General features: G+C 48.8%; 2 protein-coding genes across 3 annotated transcripts; one reads left to right on the top strand and one right to left on the bottom strand.

Annotated features, from left to right (window-relative positions):
* Positions 1–1,138: 1,138 nt before the first annotated feature.
* CDK2 (cyclin dependent kinase 2) lies at positions 1,139–7,054 on the bottom strand. 2 transcript variants are annotated; one of them, XM_081082926.1, is made up of 8 exons: positions 6,702–7,052; positions 5,906–5,983; positions 5,676–5,796; positions 4,984–5,154; positions 3,931–4,032; positions 3,125–3,268; positions 2,618–2,821; positions 1,139–2,333 (listed from the first exon to the last, which is right to left on the bottom strand). In XM_081082926.1, the coding sequence occupies exons 1-8, from the start codon at positions 6,815–6,817 to the stop codon at positions 2,229–2,231; spliced, it is 1,041 nt and encodes a 346-aa protein (XP_080939052.1). In that variant the 5' UTR covers positions 6,818–7,052; the 3' UTR covers positions 1,139–2,228. The 2 variants fall into 2 exon arrangements, with proteins under 2 accessions (XP_080939052.1, XP_080939053.1); XM_081082927.1 differs by lacking the exon at positions 3,125–3,268 and having other exon boundaries at positions 6,702–7,054.
* Positions 7,055–11,212: 4,158 nt separating this feature from the next.
* Positions 11,213–16,665, top strand: PMEL (premelanosome protein). Its single transcript, XM_081082930.1, has 10 exons — positions 11,213–11,317; positions 11,466–11,612; positions 12,309–12,443; positions 12,821–12,982; positions 13,230–13,949; positions 14,915–15,031; positions 15,266–15,350; positions 15,461–15,666; positions 15,766–15,853; positions 16,423–16,665. The coding sequence occupies exons 4-10, from the start codon at positions 12,901–12,903 to the stop codon at positions 16,562–16,564; spliced, it is 1,440 nt and encodes a 479-aa protein (XP_080939056.1). The 5' UTR covers positions 11,213–11,317; positions 11,466–11,612; positions 12,309–12,443; positions 12,821–12,900; the 3' UTR covers positions 16,565–16,665.
* The last annotated feature ends 65 nt before the right edge of the window (positions 16,666–16,730 follow it).

The raw sequence follows: 16,730 nt of genomic DNA on the forward strand, positions 1-16,730 counted from the left end.
TGTGCGCCGCTCCGCCAATCCTCCGGAGAAAGGCGGGCCTGTTTCGGCGCTGTCACCAACGAGGACGAGCCTGGGACCGGACAGGCGTGTCCCCAGGCCAATAGGAAGAGGGAAACCTTGAATATGGACAGGGTGAGGAGCCATTGACGAGGGAGCTCCCCGAGACAGGAGGCGGTACACTGTTGACAGGCGTACAGACCAACCAATAAACTCTTGACACCCTCATGACCCCGCCCTTTGACTCATAAACATCTAATCAGGTGAGTGACGGAGGCGGGCCGAAGGGAAACTTTAACCAGTACTGCGAAAGTTCGGGACTTGAATGGCAGGCAAGGCGGGGTTGAAGGAAGCCTCTGACCTTCGCCCCTCCCCCCGGATTTGGCAGGGACTGACGAGCGCCCCTCCCTCTAGGACCAATTTGCGGGCGTGAAGGGAAATACCTCCCCGTGGTAGCCGGAGCCTGGGGGTTTAAGCAGCCTTTAAGCCGGGGCTTCCTCCTTTTAGTGGGGCCTCAGAGTACAGGGAAGTTTACGGTGGGCGGTCTGAGATGACTTTAATGAGGGGAGACAATGGCAGCCCCACGAACCGGTAGCTTGGGGAGACTTTAGCCCCTTCATGATAATATTTCATCCATACAATTGACACTATTATAAGTCGTGTTATAAAGGTGAATAACGTATATTTAGAAAACTTTGGTGTTTGTGATATGCAACAAAAAGGAAAAATGACGAGCTTACTGGGAAATGCAGTGTCGAGGTGAAATCCGTGGAGCCCACCTGCAATCATATTGCTGCTCTCAAGCCCTTCCTAACACTGGAATTCCAGAACTCAGTATATGTGTCTGTGGTTATATGTGTGTTGGGGGAGAGGGGTCGGGGTGGGGAGGGAAGGGGTAGGGGGAGATGCAGGTTTGTGGGGAAAATATGAAGGCTTCAGTTTCTCCAGCTGTAAAACAGGGCAATAATTCCCACTTGCCCACCGTCGGCACTATCCCAATTTCATCACAGAAGTCAAAATGCGGTGGGGTGAGTAGGCCTGCTCAGAGAGATGAGGAAAAGTGGGGGTCTGAAACCAATGATCATATATACACATTCATATTCTCTCACACCATTCTTTCAATAAATAAGTACACAAAAGTAAAGGAGGGAAGATAAACTATAAATAACACTAGTAACATTTTTTAATGAATTACAAATAATGTTAATAGCAAGAACACTCAAGGACAAGAGGTAAGAGAAAAGAAAAACAATATTTTTTTTAAACATTTGCATTACAAAACCCCAAGGTGCACATGGCAACAAATTCACCCACTCCCACTAAAAAACTACTATAACCTGAAATATAAATATAATTATTCATCCTTCTTTTAAAGAAATATTTTATCTCCGTGCTCCCACTCATTCACAGCCCTAAAAAAGTGTCAGTATTCTCAAAATGATGTCTAATCTTTACTTCCACTCCTATGGGGGTGGCTTTCAGAGGAAGATTTGCCCTGCCACCTGAATAACTAAGAATTTTAAAAGAGAAAATCCAAATATCTTTCACTTGCCTCATAAGGCTGCGGTGAAGCATAATCCCTGTCCCAGACATCCCTTGCCTATAGGAGGGACAGGAGGGGCAGATAAGGGCACTGGGGGCAATCATTTCTACTGTAGCCCCAACAGGATTGCAGAGGCTGGGAGTCCTGACACTCTCCGACTGTTAGGGGAGAGCAAACACTGAAACTAGGGTATAAACTGGTTGGATCTATTTTTTAATTTTTCAAAACAGGCCCCTCTCTATGTTTTTGTTTTGCTTGGTTTTCAAAATTCCAATTGTCATCAATTGGCCTAACAAACACAGTGGCAGCAGGAGGTTTGGGGCCTCTGTCATCTCAAACACAGGAAATAATAACTGTGGGGCTTTCAGAGATTGGAATGGCAAATCCTATGGGGGGGGGGGGGGGGGAGGAAAGAGTCAGTCTTTTTTTTTTTTTTTTTTAAACACCAGCTCTCCTTAGCAATGACTAAGGAGGGTTGGTAGAGGCTGACTTAAGTGCATCTAATACTGAAGTTTCCTTTTATTTTTTCCCCTCCGACCCCTTGTATCCCCAGAGTTGGCTGGCTAAGAAGGAAGGTAAGGAGTGTTAAGGCAGCCAGACAAGATAGAGGACACCCATAGCCCAAGGCCAAGCCAGATCAGGCCCCCCACTGGAGGAGAGGGTGAGACCGGGGGCTTGGAGAAGGACATCAGAGTCGAAGATGGGGTACTGGCTTGGTCACATCCTGGAAGAAAGGGTGAGTCAGAGCTGCCTTTGCTGAAATCCGTTTGTTGGGGTCGTAGTGCAGCATTTGCTGGAGGAAAAGATGTATATTGACTTCAGTGATGTGACAGCGGGCTTAGTGGACAGCAAGTATTCCAAGAATTCGGGAAACCAGAATTCATTTTACCCAAGGCAGAGTTCCCATTTCCCTCCTCGCTATGTCTGTCCGGTCAGTTGGTATGCCAACAGGAAGACAGAAGCAGGAGCTAGGGAAACACTGAGACTGAATCCAGGGGCTTACCCTTCCTTCCTCCAGGAAAAACCCTGCCCTACGGTAGTCAATGAGAGGAAAGGGAGCCCACCCCCCATTCTCACCGATAATAAGCTCCGTCCATCTTCATCCAGGGGAGGTACAACTTTACTAAAATCTTGCCGGGCCCACTTGGGGAAACTTGGCTTATAATCAGGCATAGAAGTAACTCCTGGCCAAACCACCTCATCTGGGGTCCCCAGAGTCCGAAAGATCCGGAAGAGTTGGTCAATCTCAGAATCTCCAGGGAATAGGGCCCGGCGAGTCACCTGAAAATGGGGAAAGAGGAAAGGCCGAGACCCACATTGGCGTCAGTGAAAACTGCCCCTTGTATAACGGAGGTTCCCGCAGGCGGTGGAAGGTCAGTAGGGCCCCATGACTCCCTCCCCAGGGCCTTTCATGGGGTCAGTCACACAGAGCCTGAGACAATAAAGTCCCTTCATCCGTCTCCTCGCCCCCTCCTTCCTTCCCCCAACCATGGTTTTGCAGATCCCCAAGGCTGGGTGGGACTGGGAGGGGGTGAATGTCTGGGGTGCCACTGACGTGTAGCAAAGGGATCCCAAGCCACTCACGGGGTGTGGGGTAGACACTGCGGTCATCCCCCCTCCTTGTGATGCAGCCACTTCTAGATAGGAGCACAGCGTGCAGAGACTGTGTCTTCCATTTCTTCTGTGTTCCCCACAGCACTTAGCATGGTGCTGGGTACACACTAGGTGCTTAACAAATATTTTTTGATGAATTGAGAGAGGAATATGGGCAATTGTAAAGTAATGCACTGGGGGATAAATGCACATTATATATATAGGCTAATGGTCTCCAAGCCCCCGGTTACAACCCAGATGAAGGACCATAAAACATATTGATTTGGTTTAAAAACTCAGCCCACTCCATTATTGTATTAAATGGGACGACAGTTCACATATTCAGGCTGGGCCTCAGGGATCCTTTAGTCTCAAAAGCCAGAGGTTGAGTGGGGACATGAGCTAAGTTTGCAGTTTAAGTAAAAAATGTGGATAAACTGAACACAGGTGGCTTCACTGCATTCCTCACACCGTACAAGACGGTCTCCAGGCCAAAGGAAGGAAGCACTAAATGGAACTCATGCTACCAAATATAGGCAGACTAAAGCGAAAGCAGCTACAGAAATTATTTAGCTTAACTTGGGGATCAGAGATGTACAAGGATGCTAAAGCTATTTGAGGCTATCCTAGCATTGTGGTTGACACCAGGTCCTATCCTTTTCCCACCACCCCTGAGTGCTACTCTAGAGAAAGAACCCTGTGATAATAGAAGGGCCATGGATCTGGGCCAAGAAACAGTTCTGTTGTTGAATGCGGGGAGGAGTGGGCCAGGGTGGAACTCAGGCATGTATCTGTACCATCTCAGCAAAGATGCAGCCGAGGCTCCAGATGTCCACAGCTGTGGAGTAGTATTTGCAGCCCAGAAGGATTTCAGGTGCTCGGTACCACAGAGTCACCACCTGAGGACAAGAGTAGGAAGGGGAGGGTTGGCATATGGGGCATGGAGATTCCATCTCAGTTCCCCAGCACTACTCTAACTCCTCGCCTCTTACCAAGCAGCTTCTTTCCCTCCATCCTTCCCTTCCCCCTGGATTTCCCTCAGCAAAATGACTACATACATCTTAGCCCAGAATGAGCCTAGCCTGTGACTCTGGGACCATATTTTCTGAACCCCCAATTTGTGACCCGCATGGAAAACTTGAGAGAACTGGTCATAACTTTAATGGTGAGCCATCCAGCTCGCCTGGCTTGGTACCTATCAAAGCCCAGTTAGCGCTGCAGTGTGAACTCTGTGCATACGCTAAGACCTCTTGAGGTGTCAGGCATACTCTCCCTCTAGAGTGGGGGTAGGGAATGTCCAGCTGTGGGCTTTATAAGGCCCAAGAAATCATTTGGTCTGGCCCTGCCAAGGCATTAGGGGTGCGTTAATTAAACGTTTGATTATCAGACTGATTTTTTGTTGTTGTTGTTAATACTCACCTGAGGATATTTTTCCATTGATTTTTAGAAAGAGTGGAAGGGAGGGGGAGAGACAGAAAGAAACATCCATGTGAGAGAGACACATCAATTGGTTGCCTCCTGCACGCACCCCAACTAGGACCAGGGATGGAGCCTGCAACCAAGGTACGTGCCCTTGACTGGAATTGAACCCAGGTCCCTTCAGTCTGAGGGCCGCTGCTCTATCCACTGAGCAAACTGGCTAGGGCTAGCAGGCTAATTTTTAAGTTGGTAATTTTGTATAGCCCTCGAATGATGTTATAAATATCCAAATGGCCCTTGCCAGAAAAAAGGTCCCCCACCCCTGCTCTAGTGAGAGAGAAACTGCTGTCCAAATATTTTTAGTTACTTTTTGAATGTCCTTGTTAACACCTCCCAGGGAGTTCAGAGAAGAAATGTGGAGAGGGACTGACCTCATGGGTGTAAGTACGAACAGGGACTCCAAAGGCTCTGGCTAGTCCAAAGTCTGCTAGTTTGATGGACCCCTCTGCGTTGATAAGCAGATTCTGAGGTTTGAGGTCTCGATGCAGGACCCGGTGAGAATGGCAGAAAGCTAGGCCCTGGAGCAGCTGGAACAGATAGCTCTGACAATGGAGAGAGAGAGAATCATGTTTCTTTATCACCTCCAAAGCTCTACTACAGCTTTTCCTATATTAGATTATAAATGTGTGTTGAATAAACATTTGTTGATAGAGTGAAAGTAGTTTGGGGAGTAAACAACTCAGCTGTAATACAGAAAATAGAGACTCACTGGCTATTTCTCCCACCAAACAGGTAAAAGGACTTTTCTGGAGCAATGTACCAAGTGCCCTCAAGTCCCATTTATCTGAGTTTCATCTGACCTTCTACCGGAGCTGTTATGTTGACTCACTAGAGTTTCAACATTGATTCTCCTGCCCAGCCCTAGGGTTAATAAGCATAATGAGCAGTGAAAGAGCCACAAAAGAAAGGTGTGTGTGTGTGTGTGTGTGTGTGTGTGTGTGTGTGTGTAGGGAGATGAGGACTGGGAAACCAATATCACAAATCTTTATTTGGTCTGATTTGCCTGGCCTTCAGTCCCCACAGGACATGACCATGTCGGGGAGGAGTTGATGAGAAGGATTACCTTGATGAGGGGAAGAGGAATGCCAGTAAGAGCAGAGGCATCCATGAATTTCTTGAGATCTTGGTGCAGAAACTCAAAAACCAGGTAGAGTTTGTTTTCTGTGTGGATGACATCCAGCAGCCTAGGGAAGGGAGGTGCAGGAATGGAGGTGAGAGAGCAAAACCGCCAGACGACACAGAGGAGAGAAGGCATCCTCCTTACTACCAAGCACCTCCCATTTACATACTTACTTGACAATATTTGGGTGGTTAAGCTCCTTAAGCAGAGAGATCTCTCGAATAGCAGTACTGGGGACACCCTCTGTCTCACTTGGAGAGATTGGGAAACAGAGATGGGAATGTGGTTACAAATATTCCTTTTCTCCCAGCCCAGGCATTCTTTTCTCCCCAAGGAGACACCACCCCAGCATCCCCTAGTAAAGTGAGAGGAGAGAAAGTGTGCTGTAGTTCATTCATTCATTCATCCGGGACAGAGAGTGGCTTTTGGACATATGAAGGCCATTATTTCTTTTTTCCCCCCCGAAAGGCAGGTGAGTAAAGCCTGCTGGTATAGCGGGAGAGAAGGTCACAGGGGAAATAGGGGGTAGCAGCACCCAGCCTCCCTAGAGGGGCCAGTGAGGCTCAACTGCCATTCTTCTGAAACAGGGAGAGAATTCTAAGATGAGGGTGGGGCTGGGGCAGCGAGGGGGGCGCTTTATGCAGAAAAGTGCTCTTCACCGGTCCCCACAAAACCCACCTCCACGGGGAGGACCGGACCCCAACTCAGAGGCCTCCTGCCCCTTCCTGGGCCTCCCTGGCTGCACATTCGGGGGCTTCGCCGGGCTCCGGGGAGCGAGTTTCCCACGGCTGGGGCACTACCCTACCGTCCCTGGAGGGGAGCCCTCCACACTCCTCCACCCACTTCTCCACTTCAAAGAAGTCCCTCCCCGCGACCTTCCGGTCCCCGGACGGCTTACCCGCCCGCGGGGTGGGGCGGGGGCCCTGCAGGAGTCCCCGAGGTGGGAGCCCCAGGACGGAGGCCACTCACGTGTCCAGGCGGATTTTCTTAAGCGCCACCACTTCTCCCGTCAGCTTGTTTTTGGCCTTGTACACCACTCCGTACGTGCCCTCTCCGATCTTTTCCACTTTTTGGAAGTTCTCCATGAAGCGCTCGAGCGAGTCGGGTCAGCCGGGCCCTGGGGCGGGGGCCTGGGAACCCTGCAGGAAGCGGACCCCGGTTCTCCGGGGCGGAGGAGGGGGCAGCAGGGCGCGGCACGGCGGCTCCAGGTCCGGATGGAACGCAGGGTTACCTCTCGCTCTTGTCAATTTGTCCAACTCGAAACAATGTTGCCGCCTCCCTCCGGTTCCCCACCGCCGCCGGAGGCCCCGCCTCTCCTTCCCGCGTTTCCCCGGCCCCGCCCCCGGCCCTTCCGATTGGCCAACGTCAGAGCGGGGGGCCGAACCCCGCGCCCCTCGCAGCTAATGAGCCAGCCGGGCGCAAGTTTGGTTCTGAAGAGGCTTCAAGGCAAGTTTCTGCCTCGGTGGGGAGGCCGGACACCTCCTTCCAAACTCACCTGACCTGGGCTCGAATTTCCCACCGTGTCCTGAGTTTGTAGGGATTTCCTGACCTCGCCGTTTTCACGACCCTTAGGGAAAATATATATCAATCTAAGATTAAATGCCACCTGGCCCTGGGGCCTCCTTCAAAAAGCAGGAAGCTGGGATGTGCTCTCCTGAATAATAAATTTAAGTAAAAAAATAAAAAAATAGCCAAACCGGTTTGGCTCAGTGGATAGAGCCTCGGCCTGAGGACTCAAGGGTCCCAAGTTCGATTCCGGTCAAGGGCACGTACCTTGGTTGCGGGCACATACGCAGTGGGGGTGTGCAGGAGGCAGCTGATCGATGTTTCTCTCTCATCGATGTTTCTAGCTCTCTATCCCTCTCCCTTCCTCTCTGCAAAAAATCAATAAAATATATTTTTTTTTAAAAAATAAATATATATATTTTATTGATTTTTTACAGAGAGGAAGGGAGAGAGATAGAGAGCTAGAAACATCGATCAGCTGCCTCCTGCACACTCCCCACTGGGGATGTGCCCACAACCAAGGTACATACCCTTGACCGGAATCAAACCCAGGACCTCTCAGTCCACAGGCTGACGCTCTATCCACTGAGCCAAACCGGTTTCGGCCAATAAAATATATTAAAAAAAATAAATAAAAGCAGAAAGCTGGCAATCTCTCGTAAGGGTTTCCTGGGTGTCGGAGGAGTCTTGGCCTCAGCCTCTCTGCCTACCCTGATACTATCTCTCTCTCTCTCTCTCTCTCTCTCTCTCTCTCTCTCTCTCTCTCTGTTTTTGGATGCAGGATCTCTGTTTCAGTCTTTTTGAGGCTCCTGGTTTGACTCGAACAACAGATTGATTTAATCTCCCATGATGAATTGTGCACATGGGGTACGTGTTATGTAGCTGCCCTTCAGCCAATTCTTTCTCAGTCAAGATGAGAATGAACCTGTGTCCAGGGACCAGGATCCCTTGTCAGTTCTCCGGTTCTCTTGCCCCTCCCAGACCTCCCCTGGAGGGAGAGGAGGAAGGACTATGCAAATGAGTACCCCTTTCTTATATAGGGGCTTGTCCCAGCCCCTCGGTGCCTTTGGTTGCTGGAAGAAAGACAGGATGGTTCCTTTAAAATGCCTTCTCCTTGTGGCTGTGCTGGGTGCTCTTCTGGCTGTGGGGGCCACAGAAGGTTAGTGTGGGGCGTGTGGATATGAATAAGTGCATTTGGGGTTGCACACCTGCTCTGGTTTTCCCCCTCCTAATGGGAGATACCAGCAACACTTCAGGCTTTTCTCATTCATTTGATTTAGTAAGGATATGCGCACTTGAACTCTGAATCTGGGACTGAATCTGAGAGTAATTCCATCTGCTTGGAAGGGCAAAAAAATGGAGGGTCTTTGTGGCCATAATTCTGAGGCCCCCCTGGGGCAGGGGCTCCAAGGGGGGGTGGGGATGAGTGGGAGGCTCTTTTAGGTGATGTCTCGGGCACTTGGGATAAGGTATTTAAAGTGAGGAGTAAGAGAATGTGGTATTGGATAAAAAGAGTAAGGAGGCACCATCAAACCTCTGTAGGGTGGGGATGGGTGAACACAGTCCAGGCTTTTGTCCTGGGCATGGAAAAGACAGGCAGAGGGGTCTCAGCTGAGCATCACATGAAAGGGCTCTGGAGGATTGGGGCCTCGTGACAGGAGCAGGAGGTGGGGGTGAGGAGTGGTGAGAGGATCTGGAATGTCCCGCGGGGCTCTGAGGAGGGAGGGTTGGGAGTGGGAAAAGAATGGGGCATCTTATGATTCTCTTGCTCTAGTGGTAGGATGCTCAATGAAGATTCCAGCTCCTCCCCCAGCAGAATCAACTAGATTTCCAGTACAAATTACAAATGGAGTGAGGATAGTTTCTGCTATTCTGAAATACATGCATCATATCTCAGTTTCCTCTTTTTTTCCCTTTTAATGTTTTTTTATTGATCTTTGAGAGAAAGGGAGAGGGCTGGAGAGATAGAAACATTTGTATCAGTTGGCTGCCTCCTGCACACTACCTACTGAGGACTGAACCCAAAACCCAGGCATGTGCCCTGACTGGGAATCAAACCAGTGACCTCTTGCTTCATGGCTTGATGCTCAACCACTGAGCCACACCAGCTGGGCTCTCAGTTTCTTCTTTCTCACAGACTTCAAGAAAATTCTTCTTGATCTGACTTTCCTCATTCATGCTGCTGTTTTAAGTCTTTTTCTCTTACTATGTTCCTTAGTGTAGTCTGGAAACATTCTATTCATTCTTGTCCATCTGAGGCTCTTAAAGGACTGTGCTTACTTTCTGGATCCTGATTTTTTTTTTTTATATATCAAAAGCCATTTTTATTTATTTATTTATGTATTTTATTGATTTCTTACAGAGAGGAAGGGAGAGGGACAGAGAGTTAGAAACATCGATGAGAGAGAAACATTGATCAGCTGCCTCCTGCACACTCCCTACTGGGGATGTGCCCACAACCAAGGTACATGCCCTTGACCGGAATCGAACCTGGGACTCTTGAGTCCGCAGGCTGACGCTCTATCCACTGAGCCAAACCAGTTAGGGCCAAAAGCCATTTTTAGATATTAATGAATTTTTTATGGACTAGGTTTGATATTTTGTTTCGTGTGAAGTAATACTTATTCAATAAAATATTCATTTTAAAAACAGATACATACTGAATTTGTTGGGTTAAAATAACAAGATGCCTGGGATTAGCTTTTAAAGACTTTAACTAAAAACAAATAGGAGACCTGACTTGGGGTGTTGAGCACACAATACAATATACAGATAATGTATTATAGAATTGTATGCCTGAAACCTATATAATTTTATTAACTAATGTCACCCCAATAAATTCAATAAAAAATAAAACAACAAAAACAAACAACAATAATAACGTATAGAAAAAGCAAATGTGGCCGAAACCGGTTTGGCTCAGTGGATAGAGCGTCGGCCTGCGGACTGAGAGGTCCCGGGTTCGATTCCGGTCAAGGGCATGTACCTGGGTTGCGGGCATATCCCCAGTGGGAGATGTGCAGGAGGCAGCTGATCGATGATTCTCTCTCATCGATGTTTCTAACTCTCTATCTCTCTCCCTTCCTCTCTGTAAAAAATCAATAAAATATATTTAAAAAAAAAAAAAAAGAAAAGAAAAAGCAAATGTGACAAATGCGATAGTTGTTGGATCTGGATGAGGGATATAGAGATTCATCATATCTCTTTTTCTCAGACTATTCTCAGTCAGTTGCAATAAATTTGTCTGCTGTGTCCCCAACCCCAACCTCTGCCTACTTCTGTTTCATCTTCCTCACTGTTTGCCAGGTATCCTTCTAAAAGACAAATCTGATCATATTAAAAAAGATTCTGAAGGGTGAATTTTGTGTATGTGGATTACAGTTCAGTAAAATAAAATCTTCTGAGGTGGCCTTGCCTATAGAGTTAAAGGCCAAAATCCTTCACCGGGCACTCAAAGCCCGCAAGGCGGCCTTTTGGTCTTGTCTTTCCCAGTGTGCATTAACCACACTGCTAGTAGTTCCCTATCATGCCATGTGCTTCCATGCCTCCATGCATGCATCTGCTCATGGTAGGCCTTCTGCCTGGAGTGCTTTATCCCACAGGCCGACTCCTCATTGAAGTCTTTCCTAATCTGCCAGAGTGGAACTATAGAAATCTGTTTAGACTGTCATTCTGTAGTACTTCATGCATGTCTGCTATGGCTTATATTAAATAGTGCCTTGATTTATAGCAATTTACATATATGTCTATTTCCTATACTTTACCTTGAATCCCTTCAGAGCTATGTCTTATTCATTTCTTAAGTCCTTTGTACCTAGCATAGTCCTTTGTACCTGGCACCTAGAGGGCATTCAGTAAATCAAAATGCACTTTGAATGTGAGAATGAGTGGAGTGACATGGGGCACTATTGTCCCCTGAGAAGGGACTGAGTGAGGATCCTAGGGCCCTCATGGTACTTTCCTTTTAGGATCCATAGGCCAAGACTGGCTTGGTGTCTCAAGGCAGCTTAGAACTAAAGCTTGGAACAAGAAGCTGTATCCTGAGTGGACAGAAAACCAGGGGCCTGATTGCTGGAGAGGTGGGAACTTGGCAGATTCTGGGGAGGGCTTGGTGGAAATGGAGTGGGGAGAGAACTGGGTTGAATGTAGCTTGAGAAGAGAAGAAGCGGAAGGGTATATGGGGAGGGGAAGCCAAGGAGTCCCAGCTAATGCAACTGCCTTTTCCAGGTGGCCCAGTGTCCTTGAAGGTCCGTAATGATGGGCCTACTCTGGTTGGAGCAAATGTCTCTTTCTCTATTTCCCTGCACTTCCCTGAAAGCCAAAAGGTGCTGCCAGATGGGCAGGTCATCTGGGCCAATGACACCAGCGTCAATGGTGAGTACCTCTCTGTCCCAGGCCCTCATTCCTATGTCCCAATTCCCTAGTATGCCTAATGAGCTCAGGGAATGCCCCCTTCCACCTCTACTTTAAAAAAAAACAAATTATATATGTAATGCATATTCATTGTAGAAAAAGTAGAAGACACAAAGTGTGTGTATGTGGGGGGGGGGGGGGCTATTATAGTCTCCCAAATGGGGGACAGAAGACCAGTGGACTTAGAAGTTGGATGGATTTGGATTTAAACTTGTTACTAGGATGTGACCCTGGGCAAACACGTGTTTTGTGCTTCCGTTCCCTTATCTGTAGAATGGGGATGATACCTACAATGAAAGGTTGTTGTAAGGACTAAAATGTGATAATATATAAAAAAATTCAGCACAAGGCCTGCCCTGGCCTATAGTAAAGGCTCAATAAATATTAGCTGGTGCTGTTATTTTTATTTTTATCCCATTAGTTAGAGCAAATCTCTCTAAATATATGGCCTTGATATATGGCCTTCCAATCTCTTTCCTATGTAAGTATATACATATGAATCTTTAATTGTAGTTTCCATTCTTTCCACTACCCCCCTTATACCAAGGGTAATACACTTTGCAGCTAGGGAGTATTCCCAGACCACCACCCCCAGAGCCATATTAGGGGTTTGGTGTAATGCCACGGTTTAAAGGTGACGCTGTTTCTGCTTTTCAGGGAGCCAGGTGTGGGGAGGACAGCCAGTGTATCCCCAGGAACTTGATGACACCTGCATCTTCCCCGATGGGGAGGCCTGCCCATCAGGCCCTTGGTCTCAGAGGAGAAGATTTGTTTATGTCTGGAAGACCTGGGGTGAGGGACTCCCTGCTCTGGCCTGTCACCCACACTTAGATTCACCTCTTCTTACCTGATTCTCTTTCCTTTTGGTCCCATCCTTTAAGCTCTGCAAGTTTCCCTAATCATTTTCCCCCTGACTCCTGCCTCTTCCATAGCACCTAGCCCCCTCCAACTCTATAATAGTTCTTTCTGGGAGTCCTTCCCCAATTATAGTCCCATTCCATGGAACCACTCATTAGGACTCCTTCCCTGGCCCCCATATCACCACCTTCCAAATACCATCTAAAATTACCGTCCTAAATACAGCTGACCTTCCTTCTCTGGTGCTATCTCTAATCAATCTTCTTCAACCAGTAACCCTCACTCCCTGCTTTTCTTTCCAAAACCTTCAGGCCAATACTGGCAAGTTCTGGGGGGCCCGGTGTCTGGGCTGAGCATTGGGACAGACACAACAGTGCTGGGCACAAACACCATGGAAGTAACTGTCTACCACCGCCGGGGGTCTGAGAGCTACATGCCCATTGGTCACGCCAGCTTAGTCTTCACCGTTACTGGTAAGGATTAGGAAGGGGCAAGGCCAATCCTACAGCAAGAGAAGAAGGTGGAGAGGTTTGGCTGGACTAGAAGGGGAAAGGGGAAATGTGTATAACCTTAAAGGGGCAGAACCAGGACAACCTGGGCAAAGGAATATGGGGCTCGGAGCCAGTGAAGAGACAGTCATCTTGGGGGTGGAGGGTGTGGCTGTGAAAAGAGAAGCTGTGGCCCAGGTGTGGTTCTGACCTTTTCTGGTTCCAATCCCAGACCAGGTGCCCTTCTCTGTGAGTGTGTCCCAACTGCAGGCCTTGGATGGAGGGAACAAGCACTTCCTGAGAAACCAACCTCTGGTCTTTGCGCTCCAGCTCCATGACCCCAGTGGCTACTTGTCTGGGGCTGACCTTTCTTACACCTGGGACTTTGGAGACAGTACTGGGACCTTGATCTCTCGGGCGCTTGTGGTCACTCACACTTACCTGGAGTCGGGCCCAGTCACTGCCCGGGTGGTGCTTCAGGCTGCTATTCCTCTCAGCTCCTGTGGCTCCTCCCCAGTTCCAGGAACCACAAATGGGCTTGTGCCAACTGAAGAGGCCCCTGGCACCACAGCTGGGTTAGTGCCTACAGCAGAAGTTGTAGGTACTACACCTGGTCAGGTGCAAACTGCAGAGTCCTCTGGAACCACAGCTGTGCAGGTGCCAACCACAGAAGTTTTAAGTACTACATCGGTGCAAGTGCCAACTGCAGAAGGCCTAGGTACCACACTTGCAGGGATGCCAACCGCAGAAGGCATAGTTACCACACTTGCAGAGATGCCAACTACAGAGGCTATCGGTATGACCCCTGAAGTGTCAACTGGAGAGCCCTCTGAAACCACAGTTGTACAGGTACCAACCACAGAGTTGGTGGAGACCACAGCAGGAGAGGTACCCACACCTGAGCCTGAGGGTCCAGATGCCAGCCCATTCATGCCTACAGAAGGTATTACAGGTAAGAGGGCCAGTGTGAATGAGGTTTATTGAGGTGGGGCGTTTGTTTTTTTTTGTTTTTTTAAAAAAAATGTATTTTATTGATATTTTACAGAGAGGAAGGGAGAGGGATAGAGAGTTAGAAACATCGATGAGAGAGAAACATCAATCAGCTGCCTCCTGCACACTCCCTACTGGGTATGTGCCCGCAACCAGGGTACATTCCCTTGACCGGAATCGAACCTGGGACCCTTGAGTCCACAGGCCGATGCTCTACCCACTGAGCCACACCGGTTAGGGCGAGGTGGGGCATTTGTAACTAAAGAATTGAAAGTCTTCCCCAGGACCCAGTTGTTATGCAACCCTTTGCCTAGCAATGGAGTCCCCTCAGAAGCCTCACTGGTTTTAAAGCCCTCACTGGTTTTAAGGCCATGGAATAGATGTGTTCAGGAAGTCAGGGCCTTTCCCTAGGGCCTGGGGGAGAGAGCTCATTGCTTCTCTATCCCTGAGAGCTGTTCTCTGAGGGACAGGCCAGGGAATGACAGACTGTGGTTATTTATAATATTTATATCTCATTTTTTGCTCAAGCGAAAATGCATGGAAATCTTTTCCAGATTCTGACACCATTTCCCACCCCTGGATTCTCTTCCCAAAGCAGATCAGTCTGGAATTACAGCACTGAAAATGGGAGAGTAAGAAAGTGACACTTAGATGAGTTAAACATATGTTGAGCCTAGGGCCTGGCACACTGTATGGTATTATAAATACTTGTGATTTTTAAAAACTCTAACTCTACCCCATCTGTGAGACTGGGGCAGTAATGTCTCCGTCAGGGCCTCACTTTTCTTATCTATACAATGAGATTTCCTAGGTCTTGTCAGATTCCAAGCCTGGATCTAGTAGCTCTGGCTCTTCTGGGAATAAGCCTGCTAGGCTTCTGTTTCCAGGTGAGTCATTTGTCTATTGACTTCTCTCCTCTCCTGCCAGGCTCCCAGAGCCCCCTGCTGGATGATACAGACACCTTAATCCTGGTGAAGAGACAAGCCCCCTTGGATTGTGTTCTGTATCGATATGGTTCCTTTTCCCTCACCATGGACATTGTCCGTGAGTCCTGCCCACTGTGGGGGCTGGCGGAGGGAGGTGCGGGCTGTCTCAGGTTGCCAGTGGAAGCGTGCTGTGGAAGGAGTTGCTCACATGAGCAAGAATACCTACATCCCAGAGTTTTCATTTGAAGGCATGGGGATGGGATTAGGGAAGTAGCCTAGGGATTTCCTGTCTGTGGGCCTTTAGGGAATCCTGATAGAGGAATCCCAGGCTTAAAATCTTGCAACTTTGCAGAGGGCATCGAGAGTGCTGAGATCCTGCAGGCTGTGCCATCCAGTGAAGGGGATGCATTTGAGCTGACAGTGTCCTGTCAAGGCGGGTGAGTGTCCCACTGGTGGCCCTGAGAACTCCTGGGTTGACTGTTAACCTACTCTCTGGTATCAAGTGTTCCTTCCCAGACCCCCTGACATAAGATGTCACCTCTCCCAGGCTGCCTGAGGAAGCCTGTATGGACATCTCATCGCCAGGGTGCCAGCCCCCTACCCAGCGGCTGTGTCAGCCTGTGCCACCTAGCCCAGCCTGCCAGCTGGTTCTGTACCAGGTACTAACAGGCGGCTCAGGGACCTACTGCCTCAATGTGTCTTTGGCTGATGCCAACAGCCTGGCAATGGTCAGCACCCAGCTTGTCATGCCTGGTAGGTACTTGGACAGGAGCAGTGATGAAGAAGGGCAGTGGGCAGAGGCTATCTGTCAGGGAGCAGACCCTGAAGCAGAGCCTGGGATTCTACTCACAGGTCAAGAAGCAGACCTTGGGCAGGCTCCCCTGTTCGTGGGTATCTTGCTGGTATTGGTGGCTATGGTGCTTGCATCTCTGGTATACAGGTGAGAACCCCACCATCCAGCTCACACTCCCTTATTCCTTATTTCCACCACTCACTCTTCCTCAAGGGGAAGGACGGTGTCCAGGAAAGAGCCCAAACTTGGAAGTTAAACAAGTGTGGGCTGCATTCTTGCTGGTGGGATCTTCGGGAAGTAGCTTAACCTTTTTGAACTTCTGTAAAGTAGGAAAACTAACACTTATCCTGTGGGCTATTGTCAGGATTAGAGACAATGTGGCTAAAGCACCTGGTTCTGAAGCAAGAATGCAATAAGTGACTGTTGTTATTGGCAATATCAAAGGTGGAGGAGGTTGGGTGAACTGATGTCTCCACCTGCAAAAAGGGCAGATCTCTAGGCCTGGAGTCCTCAAATAGGGAAGATCGTAGGGAGAGGGGAATGGACAGAGACTACCACAGAAACAAGAGAGGATGAACCCTGTTGGTGAGGAGAAGGTTGGGGAGCAAAGATCAAGGCCAAGTAAACCTGAAATATGGGTGTGTCCTTTGCAGAGGCACAGACAGGCTGCCCTTGGCCATTGCTAACCAGTTTTCTCCTCCTTCTCCCAATATCAGGCGCAGGCTTATGAAGCAGGGCTCTGCTGTCTCCCTTCCCCAGCTGCCACAGGGTAGCACCCACTGGCTGCGTCTGCCCCGGGTCTTCCACTCTTCCTCCATCGGTGAGAGCAAGCCCCTCCTCAGCGGGCAGCAGGTCTGAGTACTCACATGGGATGCCATGATTTACCCAGGGTGGACAGCAATGCCCATCTTTTCTCTATGCAAAGGCTGCCATTACCTGAAATAAATACTCAGAACCTGATGCTGTTTTTTTCTTGCTTCTTGCGAGAATCTATGTCATTTATAGAGTGAAGGTATAAAGGAAG

Source organism: Myotis nattereri (assembly GCF_964212035.1).
Source record: "Myotis nattereri genome assembly, chromosome: 2".
Lineage (NCBI taxonomy): Eukaryota > Metazoa > Chordata > Mammalia > Chiroptera > Vespertilionidae > Myotis > Myotis nattereri.

Excerpts from the sequence above, each read along its gene's own strand:
- CDK2 (XM_081082926.1), bottom strand. The coding sequence starts at position 6,817 with ATGGAGAACTTCCAAAAAGTGGAAAAGATCGGAGAGGGCACGTACGGA. Across the intron at positions 3,269-3,930 it reads GCTGCATCTTTGCTGAGATG|CACCTAGTGTGTACCCAGCA; the intron begins GTACAGATACAT and ends ATATTTGTTAAG. Across the intron at positions 2,822-3,124 it reads CAGTGTCTACCCCACACCCC|GTGACTCGCCGGGCCCTATT; the intron begins GTGAGTGGCTTG and ends CCCCATTTTCAG.
- PMEL (XM_081082930.1), top strand. The coding sequence starts at position 12,901 with ATGGAAGTAACTGTCTACCACCGCCGGGGGTCTGAGAGCTACATGCCC. Across the intron at positions 15,667-15,765 it reads CACCCAGCTTGTCATGCCTG|GTCAAGAAGCAGACCTTGGG; the intron begins GTAGGTACTTGG and ends TTCTACTCACAG. Across the intron at positions 15,854-16,422 it reads CTTGCATCTCTGGTATACAG|GCGCAGGCTTATGAAGCAGG; the intron begins GTGAGAACCCCA and ends TCCCAATATCAG.